Source organism: Peromyscus leucopus, chromosome 10 (assembly GCF_004664715.2).
Source record: "Peromyscus leucopus breed LL Stock chromosome 10, UCI_PerLeu_2.1, whole genome shotgun sequence".
Taxonomy (NCBI): Eukaryota; Metazoa; Chordata; class Mammalia; order Rodentia; family Cricetidae; genus Peromyscus; species Peromyscus leucopus.
In genome coordinates this window covers 38,303,228-38,316,797 of record NC_051071.1, presented here as the reverse complement: position 1 = coordinate 38,316,797, position 13,570 = coordinate 38,303,228, and the positions used below count along the sequence as shown (strand labels likewise).

At 43.3% G+C, this 13,570-nt stretch overlaps 1 protein-coding gene and 1 pseudogene across 1 annotated transcript in view; both read left to right on the top strand.

Annotated features, from left to right (window-relative positions):
- The window catches only part of Adgra3 (adhesion G protein-coupled receptor A3), a 107,868-nt gene that overhangs the window by 22,805 nt on the left and 71,493 nt on the right, over positions 1–13,570 (top strand). Inside the window, exon 2 of the mRNA XM_028865896.2 lies at positions 13,329–13,400. Within this exon, the coding sequence (XP_028721729.1) occupies positions 13,329–13,400 (72 nt within the window). The remainder of the gene's footprint in view (positions 1–13,328; positions 13,401–13,570) is intronic.
- LOC114690892 lies at positions 3,769–6,518 on the top strand (annotated as a pseudogene).

Below are 13,570 nucleotides of genomic sequence, written 5' to 3'. Positions count from 1 at the left end.
GGGTGAACCCGGCATCTCCTATGCCTTTGATGCCCTGTCCTTCTGTGGCCTGTTTACCTGATAGAGGACCCATCTACACCCTGCCTGGGCTTCTGACCCACAGAGTTGTGAACTGTTGATGGAAACCTTTGCAGGGCTACAAGGATTTTACTTTTCAGTCTCTCCAATCACTTCCTACCCGCTGGAGTGGGGGAGGGGGACGACTTAGGGTGTACATTTAGAAATGTATTCTCCTAATCAGCTTATTTTCAGCCACCCTTAAAGTCTATATTCCCTTTGGACCAGCTATACATCCTTCTCTTCTTATAGCGCTTAATACCTGGACTGACTCACTCTCTCTCTCTCTCTCTCTCTCTCTCTCTCTCTCTCTCTCTCTCTCTGTGTTTATTAGTCCTTGAGGTCTACTTTTATATCCTTGGTTTCACTCCCAGCCCAGAGTAGTTGCTCAAATATATTGAGTTAATGAGTAATTGATACATCATCAAAAATTTCAGCTGAAAAATCAAAACTCTGAATCCTCAAGAACCTCAGTATGGTCCCCATAGAAAGCTTTCTGTTTGATTAAAATGCCAAATAAATGCGCTTTTATTGTAATCATAAATATCAAGTTTCCTGCGTTCTCTGTGATGTATGGACACCTTGAAGAATGGGCTTCCTTTGCTCAAGGAGCTAATGTGTTTGTAAGACATGATCGAGTGTTGTTTAATAAACAGTTTTTCATTTTTAGACATTGTTGAAAGATATCTAGTATGGCGTTAAAAACCTTTTAGATTTTCTTAATCAACTAAAATCTGTGTAACTTTATGTAAACTCAATGTGCTTAATGCTAAGGCTGAAAAATAGGTTATTTACTTTTTATTTATGAAATTGCTAAATAAAGCATTGAAAACAAATGAGGAAAAATCAGTCCTTAATGTGTTATTTTAAGTATCGGATCTCTGAGAAAAATGCCTGGGAACCTGAAAGGTTATTTAATGAGCCATTTGGAGAGTCAGGGTTTACTGTGTACCCGGGTGATGTTTGTTGCGTTCATATGGTTATTAGAGGCACCTTTTAATCTTAAGACTCTGTAATCATGTGTTGCATGCTGATGTCTTTGACTTGCTGTCTCATTTTATATAATTGTTCACTTTGTGCAAATGGAAGTTGGGTGTTGTATACAGCTTTGAGAATGTAGCTAAGTTCTACAGGCTGAACTCTGTCGAAAAGATTTCTTGGATGTGTAAATCTGAGATGTTCGGCTAAAGAAATTCAGGTGTCTTCTCTTGGGGTTGATAGGGAATCCTGAGCATGCGTGGTCAGAGAGCTCATTGGCTAGCTGCTGGTTTGAACTTCCATTCTAGCTCTGGCTATCTTGTCAGTGGGGCCTATGTGTGTCTGGATGTTGTGATTTGCTTGGGTCTTAGGAAGTAGTACTGGTGGCCTGCTTTTAAGTACCTGACCACACGTTTGCTTATGTTCACCAACAACTTTCATTGTCTCTTAAGAGTCCCTAGAATAATTTGTAGATGAGATATTCAGAGGTTAAGAACCTTGTGCAAAATGATGAAGCCAGGGCTTGGTATGAAGGTTCAAACCCAGGTAGTTCGTGTGCCAGAGTTTACCCTCTGTCATGGTGTTACCTACTGTTGGGGGCAAGGCTGAGACTGTAAGCATGACCCTGAACAACAGATTTGTTAGTGCGCAGTTGGGAACAGTGCCACACCGGTCTTCTCAGCTGGTCGTGTGATCCACTTTGGTGATGGGTTAGCCCCCAGTACCATGCCCATGGCACAGAGCAAATGAATTCTTATGCTCAGGGACACCATATTGTTTCATATTGATTTCATAGGGTTTCTGGACCTTTGCTTTGGTCCACAAGGCAATCTTGTGATTAAAATAATAATTCTGTTAAGGAAAAGATGTTCGAAATTCCCCCCTCCCCCCTCCCCTCTTTCTTTCATCTTTCTTTCTCACTTCTGTCCTGTCCAAAACCATGTTGAAAATGATAGCAGAAACCCAAACAGGACTGAGAAATGAGAGAGGTGCTCCCGTGGTCCTGAAGCGCTGGGGACTCCGGAGTAAATACAGCAGATGGATGAGATTGATGGTGAGATGCCACAGCAGGGGGACTCACGACCCAAGAGAGAAAGTGCCGACTCACTAGAAAAATGAATCTTCTGAGCAGCATCCTGGAAGACTCCCAAAAACCGCAGCTATGGGGAGTGGCTGCAGAAATGGGTAATGAGAGTGCCCAGCCAGGGACTAATGACCTTGAAACAGATGCTCTGTTCAGCTGAACCGCTGGGCCCGGAGGAGGAGATGGTGAGCGGAGCTCGCCTCAGCCACAAAAACCATTTTGCTCGGTTTCTGACTGTCTGGTGATCTGCCAAAGCTGAACAGAGTGAGAGACTGCAGCAGGAAGCTTTTGTGTTGGGAGACTTCTCAAACTTGGCATAAAAAGGGAGTTTTTGCTCTATCGGTCTACCCTCATTTTCACATAGCCTAATGAAGTCCTCCTCTGCCCCTCAGTATTGATCAGTCCAGAGAACAACCAGACAGGGTCATTAGACATTTGAGAAGAATTCAGCACTGTGAGCCGGCAACAAACCAGTCTTGGGGAAGCATTGGCGAAATCTGAACACGGGAGAATTCTAGTTTGTATTTCAGATCCAAAAGGATAGCAGATCCATAGGGCAAGAATGGTTCGTGGGAAAGGATGAGAAGGGAGTTCTGAGTGGTTAGTTGTGGGATTGAGATGTGAAGGAGCCTGCCCTGGGGTCAGTGGATGGACTGAAGGGCGGAAGGGAAGCGAGTCGGGATGCAGAAAATTAGTGGTCTGGAAAATTGAGCAGAGGATTTATTTGCAAATTCAAAGCAGAAGGATTAAGATGGGAGTTGTGAAGCAGCATTAAGGACCAGAGGACAGGCTAAGAGATGAGGATTAGCTAAGGCGTAGACAGAATCTCGGAGGCTCATGGGGCTAGAGAAATGATTTATTTCTTTTAATAGCTGGCTTCTCCAAACATGGAGGTTTCTTTGCCCACACCACGATGGTGCTGCATCCTGGGCACCTCAGCCAACCCCCCAGCCCTCTCATCCAGAGTTCCAAGTCGCTTAGCCAGCCAGCATTTGCGTAGGATCGTTTTAACACGATGCCTTTCCAGCTGTGATTAGAAAATAACTTAGGTGAAGTTAAGGAGCACAGGTTCTGGGTAGAAACTACTTACAAATCTTAATCCAACATTACCTGGCGTTTCTATGACATTTTTACCATTTTTATCAGTGCTCTCTTTTTCTTTTTTCTTTTTTTTTTTTTTAAAGTAAATGCCTGATACTTTAATTATTGTGGCATACGCTGAATGTGTCATTAGTTCTGAGGATTTAAAAATTACATTTTGCTTTGCTTTTTGAGTATGAGTGTATGTGTGTATGCAGTGGTGTATACTTGTGTACCATGGTGTACTTGTGGAAGTCAAAAGAATATTCGTTTTCTCTCCACTGTATGTGTCCCAGGGATTTTAATAGTGAGTTTCCTTTTTTCTTTTTCTTTCTTTCCTTTTTTTTTTTTTTTTTTTTTTTTGAGATAGGGTTTTTCTGTTTAGCCCTAGCTGTCCTAGAACTCACTCTGTAGACCAGGCTGGCCTTGAATTCAGAGATCCGCCTGCCTCTGCCTCCAGAGTGCTGGGGTTAAAGGCCTGTGCCACCATGCCTGGCTAAAAATAAGTTCTTAAGAGTGTTTTCAGTCATGAAAATATAAAATATAATTTGTATAGCTTTGAAGCATTTTTAAAAATTTGTTTAGTTTACCAGCCTTCCTTCTCCCCATTCCTCTCCCACCTTCATTTGAATATTGTTTCTAGAAACTTGAGTATTTCTTTCATAGCTGGAGAGATGTGGCTTGGTAAGTTTCCATGGTGTAGGAATGGATCCACCTAGCCTCTCTGAAATATTAAATTCTGTGAGTGGTATCGTTCGTTCTTACTCACAGCAACTGTCCTATCTTCTATTGTACAACTTTTAATTTCAGTGTTGCATCGTAATGAGACCTTGCTGTGTAAACACTACGCCATGATTAAAGAGCCAGACTTAAAATTCAAGCACAGATTGTATGTGGGCCAACAACAGCGCTTCCTGATAAGCTTGTGGCTTCTTCCTTTCCTAGCAGCCAGAGATTTCTTTCCACATCACTTTTAAGACAGTCCTAATGTGAAATGGGCAATAACATGGACAGCATCTTAGGATGTTGGAATAGTAGAAGAGAGACAGCTAGACATTAGCTGGTAGAGTTTCAGAAAATTTCCCCGAGCTTCGGAGAGGAAGGAGAGAGTGGCCTAGATTTATACTTCTCTGTACCACTAGAGGCCAGTAAATTACCTGCTCTGTGTCTTGTGGTCCTCTGGGAAGGATCCTTGAACAGAGAAACTTAAACCCAGCCATATTTTCATTTTATTCATTATTGAACAGATGTTGTGAGCACCTTGTCATGTGGGCCCTCTGGGGACCACAGGTCAGGATGGAGATTGAAATAAAAGATAATTTATTGGGGGAAAATGACTGAAAAAAAAATGAAGGGAAGCAAGCAGGACATGGTAAGGGTCCAGGGTGAGTGTAAGCAGAGGCTAGGAGGACAAGACTTTGCCTCCTCTGCAGCTATAAGCTGGTTTGGACTGGCCCAGCACAAGTGGCAGTGTGGACAATGCCTAGGGGACATTTTGTGCAGTGCAGACAGCTGGAATTCTGTAGTGTGGTTCTTAACCCGCTGACTGGGCACTGCTTACAGAATGAGGACCTTTAGAAACCTGAAAGGGGGAAAGATTCTCCTCAGGCCTGCAGCTGGGCCCCTCTAGCCAACTGCCACCCTGCTGTATGGCTTTGCAAAAGGGGACATGTGCAGCCCCTCAGTGGCTGCAGATGACACATTCTGTGTAGTCCACATTGAGCAGGGTGGCCTGGTCAAGCCTGAGAGGGATGACACCGAGTTCCAGCATCCATGTTTCCTGTGTGGCCAGGAACAGCTCCTTGAGAACATCAAGAGGAAAGTGACCAGCGTGTCCACTTTGAAGAGTGAGGACATAAAAATACGCCAGGACAGCGTCACCAGGCTGTTGATGGACGTGCAGCTGATGAAGGGGAAACAGGAGTGTATGGACTCCAAGCTCCTGGCCATGAAGCACGAGAACGAGGCCCTGTGGCGGGAGGTGGCCAGCCTGCGGCAGAAGCATGCCCAGCAGCAAAAAGTTGTCAACAAGCTCATTCAGTTCCTGATCTCACTGGTGCAGTCGAACCGGATTCTGGGGATGAAGAGAAAGATCCCTCTGATGTTGAGTGACAGCGTCTCAGCACACTCTGGGCCCAAGTACGGTCGACAGTACTCCCTGGAGCATGTCCATGGCCCTGGCCCGTACTCAGCTCCATCTCCAGCCTACAGCAGCTCTAGCCTTTACACCTCTGATGCTGTCACCAGCTCTGGACCCATAATCTCCGTTATCACTGAACTGGCTCCTACCAGCCCTTTGACATCCCCAGGCAGGAGCATAGATGAGAGCAGCACCCTGGTCCGCATCAAGGAAGAGCCTCCCAGCCCACCTCGGAGCCCTCGGGTACTGGAGGCAAGCCCTGGGCGCCCATCCTCCATGGATACACCTTTATCCCCAACTGCCTTCATTGACTCCATCCTTCGAGAGAGCGAGCCGACCCCTGCTGCCTCAAACACAGCCTCTGTGGACACAACCGGAGCCCATGCCCCTGCACCCTCAGCCCCCTCTATTCCTGAGAAGTGCCTCAGCGTAGCCTGCCTAGATAAGAACGAGCTCAGTGATCACTTGGATGCCATGGACTCCAACCTGGACAACCTGCAGACCATGCTGACAAGCCACGGCTTCAGCGTGGACACCAACGCCCTCGGTGACCATGCCCGACATGAGCCTGCCTGACCTGGATAGCAGCCTGGCCAGCATTCAGGATCTCCTCTCTCCCCAAGAGCCCCCCAAGCCTATTGAGGCAGAGAACAGTAACCCTGACTCAGGGAAGCAGCTGGTGCACTACACGGCTCAGCCCCTGTTCCTGATGGACCCTGACGCTGTAGACACAGGGAACAGCGAACTGCCTGTGCTCTTTGAGCTAGGGTAAAGCTCCTACTTCCCCGAGGGGGATGACTACACAGACGACCCCACGATCTCTCTTCTGACGGGCTCTGAATCCCCTAAAGCCAAAGACCCCACTGTCTCCTAGAGGTCCCAGGAGTTGTCAGGATGGCTTGTGGCTGGCTCCCAACCTACCCCTAGGACATGGATGGTCCTGAGGAGACAAGACAGCCGGGCAGTCCAGGGCATCCTAGGTCAAGCCACCACAACCATAGTGGAGCACAGATGGGACTTGGGCCTGGACAGTGCCTCGGGTCAAGAGAAAGGCCCTGAGGGCTGGACACCTGCTGCCTTCACCCCAGCCCCAGGTCTGTTTTCTGTGTTGGAGCTGCTTCCCAGCCACACTTGGACTGACTCTGCAGGTTGTTCATAAAATTGTATTTTGGATTTTTACATGAGAGTCCCCTTTAACCCTTCACAAATAAATAAATATATATATTTAAAAAAAAAAAAAACTCTGCTGGTGAGTATGATTGTCAGTCTGAGTGAACTGCCTAAATAGTCATGCAGATTTTTATTTTTGGAGGACGTGGTATGACCTTTGTCCTGAGGTTCTCAGGAAGGATGGGGAAATCCACCTGAAGGGCAGATATTCTCCAGTGTGGTTGTCTTTCTGTCCCTGAGATTTACCAGTCATGGTCAAACAAGAGAAGATACATGTGCTTTATAGATCTTACCATGGCTGCACTTTACGAGTTGCGTGTTAAGTGAGTGGAGTAATGGCGAACATTTTGATACGTACAAACAAAAGCATGCCACCTGGGATAGTTTTCTGCAAAAGTGAATGAATGGATTCATCTAATCGAGTGGAACCATTGGCGAACAAAGTGCTCAGTTGGATATAATGGCCCTGGACTAATGTTGAGCAGTGTTGGGTTTGTGGTTTCATTAGCAGAAAAACAAACAGAAGAACAAACGAACAAACAAATAAAAACTCAAAACAACAACAACAACAAAATCAAAGCACTACCATTCATTTATAAGGAGTTCTATTCTTGACTTTAGCTGAGGGCAGGTGGCCATAAAGGTTTTGGGTGTATGCCAGAAGAGGCTAATGACTCACCAGACTCTAAACCTGGCCTGCTTTCCTTTCTTTACACTATAGAGAAGGTTGTAGGAAGGGCATACATTAGTCTACACAATAAACTTAATGTGTATTCATTTGTACTATAGCTTGTAGTACAAGAGTAAACTAGACCTGTCAACACATAGACTTACTATATGAAAGAATATATGCCTTAGCTTTCTTTTTCCTTTTTTTTTTTTTTTGAGACTGGGCCTCATGTTGCCCCCACGTGACCTTGCACGTGTGCTCCTCTTGACTGTGCCTCCCAAGTGCTTGGATTACAGGCGTGAACCACCATGTCTAGTTTATGTGGTATTGAACCTAGAGCTTTGTGAATGATAGGCAAGCACTCTGTCAAGTAAACTATATTCCTAGCTCCCATGCCTTGATCCATGGACTATTTAGGGAGTTTTATCTCCTTGAATTTGCAATTCTTAATTGTCTTAATACTCATTTGGTAGGCAGGAAAAAAAAAAAAAGAAACATTGGAACCCATAGTAATATTTAGCAATTAGTTTTTAGTATCTGTATGACAATAATTTTTCTTTATTCATATAATTATGTGACATATAGCATGCAATATATTTTACCTAAGTGCATGTATCTGTATAGGATGGATTTTCACAGATGGAATCAAAGTGTTTTCATTGGTATGTTTTCCTGCCATAGTGGTTATGTTGATTCATTGTACAAATGTGGGGGATTGTTTCCTCCATAACAGGTTATATTTTCCCACTGTGGTAAGTGGCATAGAATGTCTTGATTAAGTCTATATTCTCTTCTGACTGGGAATGCACATTTGTCCATAAAGTCATGGTCCTTCTTTCTTCTTCTTCTTTTTTTTTTTTTTTTTAAAGGAGACATGGGACTTACTTTACATGGGTCTCACTTTGTCCTTGAGCTCCCAGCTTCAAATAATCAACCATCCTGTCTCAGCCACCCTGATAAATGGGGCTACAGGCCCTGCTACATGTTATATTTGGTCTTGTTTTTTATGTGTATTGAGTATTTCTTTGGTCTCTGCCTGTTTTTCTGTTAGGGAGTTCTCTGAGTTGCACTATGATTTCATCTTCTTGTGGTTCTTTCTGCATTTTTTTCTTTTTTCTTTTTTGTCTGATGACACCTCTCACTGGATTTGGGCCTGCTGTAATCCAGAATGTTTTTTATTTCTAGATCCTTAATTATATCTGCATACATCTACTCCTACTTTGGTCCTAAGAGGTCCCTTCCCAGATACCAGGTAGACTTATCTTCCATCCCATTCCATATGTCCTAGATGCATTTGTGATGCTGGACTGAAGCTGCTTGATAAAAAGCAACTTAGAGGAGAAAGGGCCTTGCTGAGGTGTACAATTCCAGGTTACAGTCCATCGTCACAAGGAAGTCAAGGCAAGAACTTCAAATAGCTAGCCACAGCACATCGATAGTCAAGAACAGAGAAAAGTGCGAACACGCTTGCTTTTGTTCAGCTTGATTGATCCACTTTCACCAAGGTCAGGATGCTCGGCGTAGGGAATGATACAGCCCATAGTGGGCTGGGTCTTCCAGTCAGCTTAAGATAAGCCCTCTACAGACATGCCCACAGACCAACCTAGTGTAGGAGACCCTCACCGAGTCTTTGCTCAGGTGATTCCAGGTTGGGTCAAGTTGACAGTTAAAATTAAGCATGACACCCCCATTTATTGCGCTTCCCTAACCCCATTGGATTGTTTACCCGGATTTCCCCTCTAAGATCAACATCCCACGTTATATTCCTGACGTTATGTTCCTGAGGTTGATCCGAGTAGTTAGTGCTCTTGAAGTATATTTTCAAGTTCCTCTCACAAAAGAAATAATATTGTGACTCTTGCCATTTAGGGAATGGTTTCCATTGGTAACTTCCAGGGTTCTGATCCATTTTGGGTCTAATAGTCGCAGGCATCTGAGGACATCTAATCCATATCATTCCTTTTGCTTTTGATTTTTTTTTAAAAATCTGTCTCATTTAAGTCTTGTTCTTTTCCATAGTTGAGTGTAGATGATATAGCATGCTAACTTGGCCCTGTGTGAAATGATAGTGGGTGTCTGACTCTTCCATACAGTTTCTGAATTGAAGAGGTGGGAGCCTGAATCGCATCCTACTCATTATCTATAGATTGTGTCTTGTTCACATCATTAATAAAGAACAGAAATGGGTCTGTATAAGCTCTATAACTCTGGCCAAGTTTGAGATTTCAAAGGTGTCAGCAAAAATATTGATTATGAATGGGTTTTCAGTTCATCTTGATATATGATATTAAGCACCTGCCGGTTCCACAGCCCCCCATTTCAAAATTGAGTATAAAAGCTGTCTGCAGAATAGATTTATTCTTTCCGATCCTGTTTTCCTGCACAAAATCCTTAAACACATCCAGTAATGTGTAGACGGAATATATTAACTTGAGGTTGTAAACTATATTTTAAGGTTACAGTTATAACTTTTTAAGTGTGATGAAATGTCTTCCTTTTTACTTTCCTCAATAAAACCTATCATTTATTGCAGTAAAGGCTTTATGACTGAGGAAATGACAGTCCCATTGCTGAAGCTCTCCCAAATCACAGGCAGAGCCATTCAGTCAGTGCCCACTGGTTCTGTGCAAGTTTCTTCCATATCTGTGTTTCATTCTTCACTCAGAAATGGCATTTGAAGTTACTGAGCTGGGTGAAGTGTATATCCTTCCCCCTTTTTGTTGGGTTAATGCTTACATATTCTTAGCTGCTGTCAAACTTAGCAGCTTTGCCTATTAGAACATAAATTAGTGTAGAAAACTAAAAGAAGCTGGGGGGGATTTGGATATCATTCTGACATAATGTATTCTGTTTTAGTCTTAAGGATGTTGACGACTACTTACAAAGTGAGGTGACTGACATAACCCCAGTCATCTTGGTAGAGTCTCCGTTAATATCTAGGCTCCAAACATGACTGTTCTCTCTACTTCTTTTGGTGCATGTTAAGGTGACAGTGTCAGTCACTGTAAGAGCATTGTTTGATCTAAACCAACCAACCAATAAATAAATAAATGGGACTCGGAAATCTCAAAGCACTAAGCATTTCTTTTAGTTTTTCCTTCTGAGACTATACATATACTCAAAATTGACTCAATTTAAAGCCAAAAGTCCTTAAGGTTCATATGTTTACCACCACCAGGAGAACAAGAAACCCTGAAAGTAAGAGTCTCACTGTAGATATTTCAGAACTTACAGCATGAATATAAATAGTCAAAGAGAAGTGAATGCCAGCCTCGTCACTGAGATAACTAGTCATGTGTCATGCATGCCGTCTGGGTTGTCTCTGTTTTTCTTGTCTGTTTGTTGCTACCTATAGATTCTTTTCTGTCTGTGGTATTAATTTTGGTGTTTGCTCCTAATTGATATGATCATATTTTTCCCCCAGGTAGCAAATTACTGGATGCGTAAATTTGCATTGTTGGATTGTATTTGTCCCCTGGTCTTGGCCCTTTGGTAGCCCTGGCAGCCCTGGTAGCCCCAAGCATTTGTCTGTTAGATGCATCATGTGGAAATCGTAGTGTCAGGGTCAGCATGCACTTGATGTTACGCTATATTTGGTGACTGTGAGCTCAGGCTGTGGCTGTCCAGAGTGATAAGGACTGGGGGCTCTTGCTCCCTTACTACCTGGCTGCTGGAGAAGCCTGCTGGCACAGTGACCTTGGGGCCACATGCATGTGCCAGATTTTCCTTGCCTGAGCCAACTTCCTTTGTTTTTAAGAGCTTTGTCAGTTTCGTTGAAGAAAACACTTGTATTTTAGTCAGAATGTTTTTGCACCTTGTTTTTCTCAGTGCCACTGTTTTGGGCTTTGTCTGTGCTTAAGTGATGCCTTGGATCAGGACAGAATGCTCCCTAATGAGATACTTTGATTGCAAGGTGCATGCTGCACCAAGGGAGGATATATATACTTCAGAATTGGGAAAACAAATCCTGTATCTTAATGGCTGCTCACTGGGTGTGTCATGCCTTTTTAAAATTTCCTGTTAGTGTTTATGAGACAGTCCTTATTCTTCATGTCTTATGAGTGAGGAAACTCTTAGAGAGAGCTGGCATGACTTGCTGCAGACCAAGGTAACTTGAAAGTGGTAGAGCTGTAGCCTGAGTGGGGCAGGCTTGACTCGGAACTCTTAAGCACGTTACAGTAGCTACTCTGCTATATTTATCCCAGGGCAGGGGTCTCCCCCTTTCTCTTCCCCCTTCTCTCCCTCTCCTTTCCTTTCTTCCTTTTACAAATCTGACTTATATCCAAAGAAAGCTAGATGACAGCTGGCTATTTTTTTTTTACTCGTTTTATTAAGAAGTTACGATATACACAGACATGCATATCTACAATCTTGCCTTTGAGTGTGCCCCGTTAGTCTTTGTGTCTCCATGTAATGACTCTTGTGCCTGTTGTAAAGGCTGCTCCTGAGCAGCAACACCCTGTGCGATGCAGTTTACTGACCCAAGTGACAGTTGTGTTGGTTGCGTGTTGAGGAATATGGGCAGAGCAGACACTATCTGGGTTCAGATCTGGCTGATGGAGCTGAAAGGTGGCTCCACAGTTAAGAGCAATCTCCTGCAGAGGACCTGAGTTCGGTCCCCAGCACCAGTATCAGGTGATTTACAACTGCCTGTGAACTATATAGCTCCATGATAGCCGACTCCTTCTGGCCTCTGAGGGCACCTGCGCGTATGCGGTGGACGCACACAGACACACAAATACACATGAAAGTAAAAATAACATCTCCAAAATCTGACCACTGTTTGCTAATCTCATAAGAACTGGCAGTTCACGTAGTTCTTGACTGGAACTTCTCATTTTCCTCATCTGGATGTCCCCACCCTCGTGAACAAGGTACTTTAGCATTTTCACTTTGTTTTTGGAAACTGTTGACATTCAGGTGCTTATCACTGCGGAAAATTCTAGACTGTAAAAGGAAGGAACATAAAATACACAACAGTCTCTTTCTGTGGGGAATCCCACCTGTGGCTCCTTGAAAGCAGGTTTTTGTTTTTAGTTTGTTTTTTAGTGAACACTTTTCTGGCATGTGAGATAAAAGCCACAATGCTGCTGCAGCCACTGTCAGTGAGTGCTAAGGCAAAGCAGGCATCCACACATGCAGATAGCACACTTGCATATCTTCAAACTGCAGGTAAGAGCCAGCATTTTCAACCTGGTATCTCTAATATATTCTTTGTAAGGTTAGTAATTTTGGGGTCACATGTGCTGTGGGATGTTCTGTATGTCCTGTGGGAGCCCTTCTTGGGTTCCTTGTGGCGTTACCCAGCAGGTCCGCATAGAGGATGATTAGGACCATGGGCCTGAGTGCAGGTGTCTGAGATGGTCTGCACTTGGCTGTGCTGGGGGATGGTCTGTATGTCAAGTTGTTCTGATTGATCAATAAATAAAACCTGATCGGCTGTGGCTAGGCAGGAAGGATAGGCGGGACTAACAGAGAGGAGAAATAAAAGGACAGGAAGGCAGAAGGATTGACTGCCAGATGCCGCCAGTACAAGAAGCATGTGAAGATGCTGGTAAGTCATGAGCCATGTGGCAAGGTATAGATTTCTAGAAATGGGTTACTTTAAGATATAAGAAAAGTTAGCAAGAAGCCTGCCACGGCCATACAGTTTGTATGCAATATAAGTCTCTGTGTTTGCTTGGTTGGGTCTGAGCGGCTGTGGGACTGGCGGGTGACAAGGATTTGTCCTCACTGTGGGCAAGGCAGGAAGACTCTGGCTACACACATGTCATACTTTCTATTACATTTTTAGTTGTAACATAGGTCTTTAAGTTCCTAAGTTGACTGAATGTACGTGGTTACCAACTTTACCCTATATTGATCCTGTAGCTATTGTCTGGTCATTTTTCTCCCTTTTTATGTGTCATAAAAGTGTGACAAGAATGACTTAAGATGGGACAAGATCTGGAAGCTTTTCTTGGGAAAGAAACTACCTTATTCTCATCTACCTAAAAAATTCTAGTTAACGATTTCTGAGAATTCTTTCTGTATTTAATCCAAATGAGCTCAGTTACTTTGATATTGATGGTGTGTGCTAGACAAGTTATATATATATATATATATATATATATATATATATATATTTTCTCTTATTTTCTTATTTTTAGGATTCTGAGCAACAACAAGATATCGGAGCTGAAGAATGGTTCATTTTCTGGGTTAAGTCTCCTCGAAAGATTGTGAGTATACTCTCATGGTCATTCCTCCTTATTTTATATAATTAATGTGTTTTCCTTGTAAACCTGCCAGAGGAACTCCCAACAATTAATTTTTTATTTTATTTTATTTTATTTTATTTATTTATTTATTTATTTATTTTTGGTTTTTCGAGACAGGGTTTGTCTGTGTA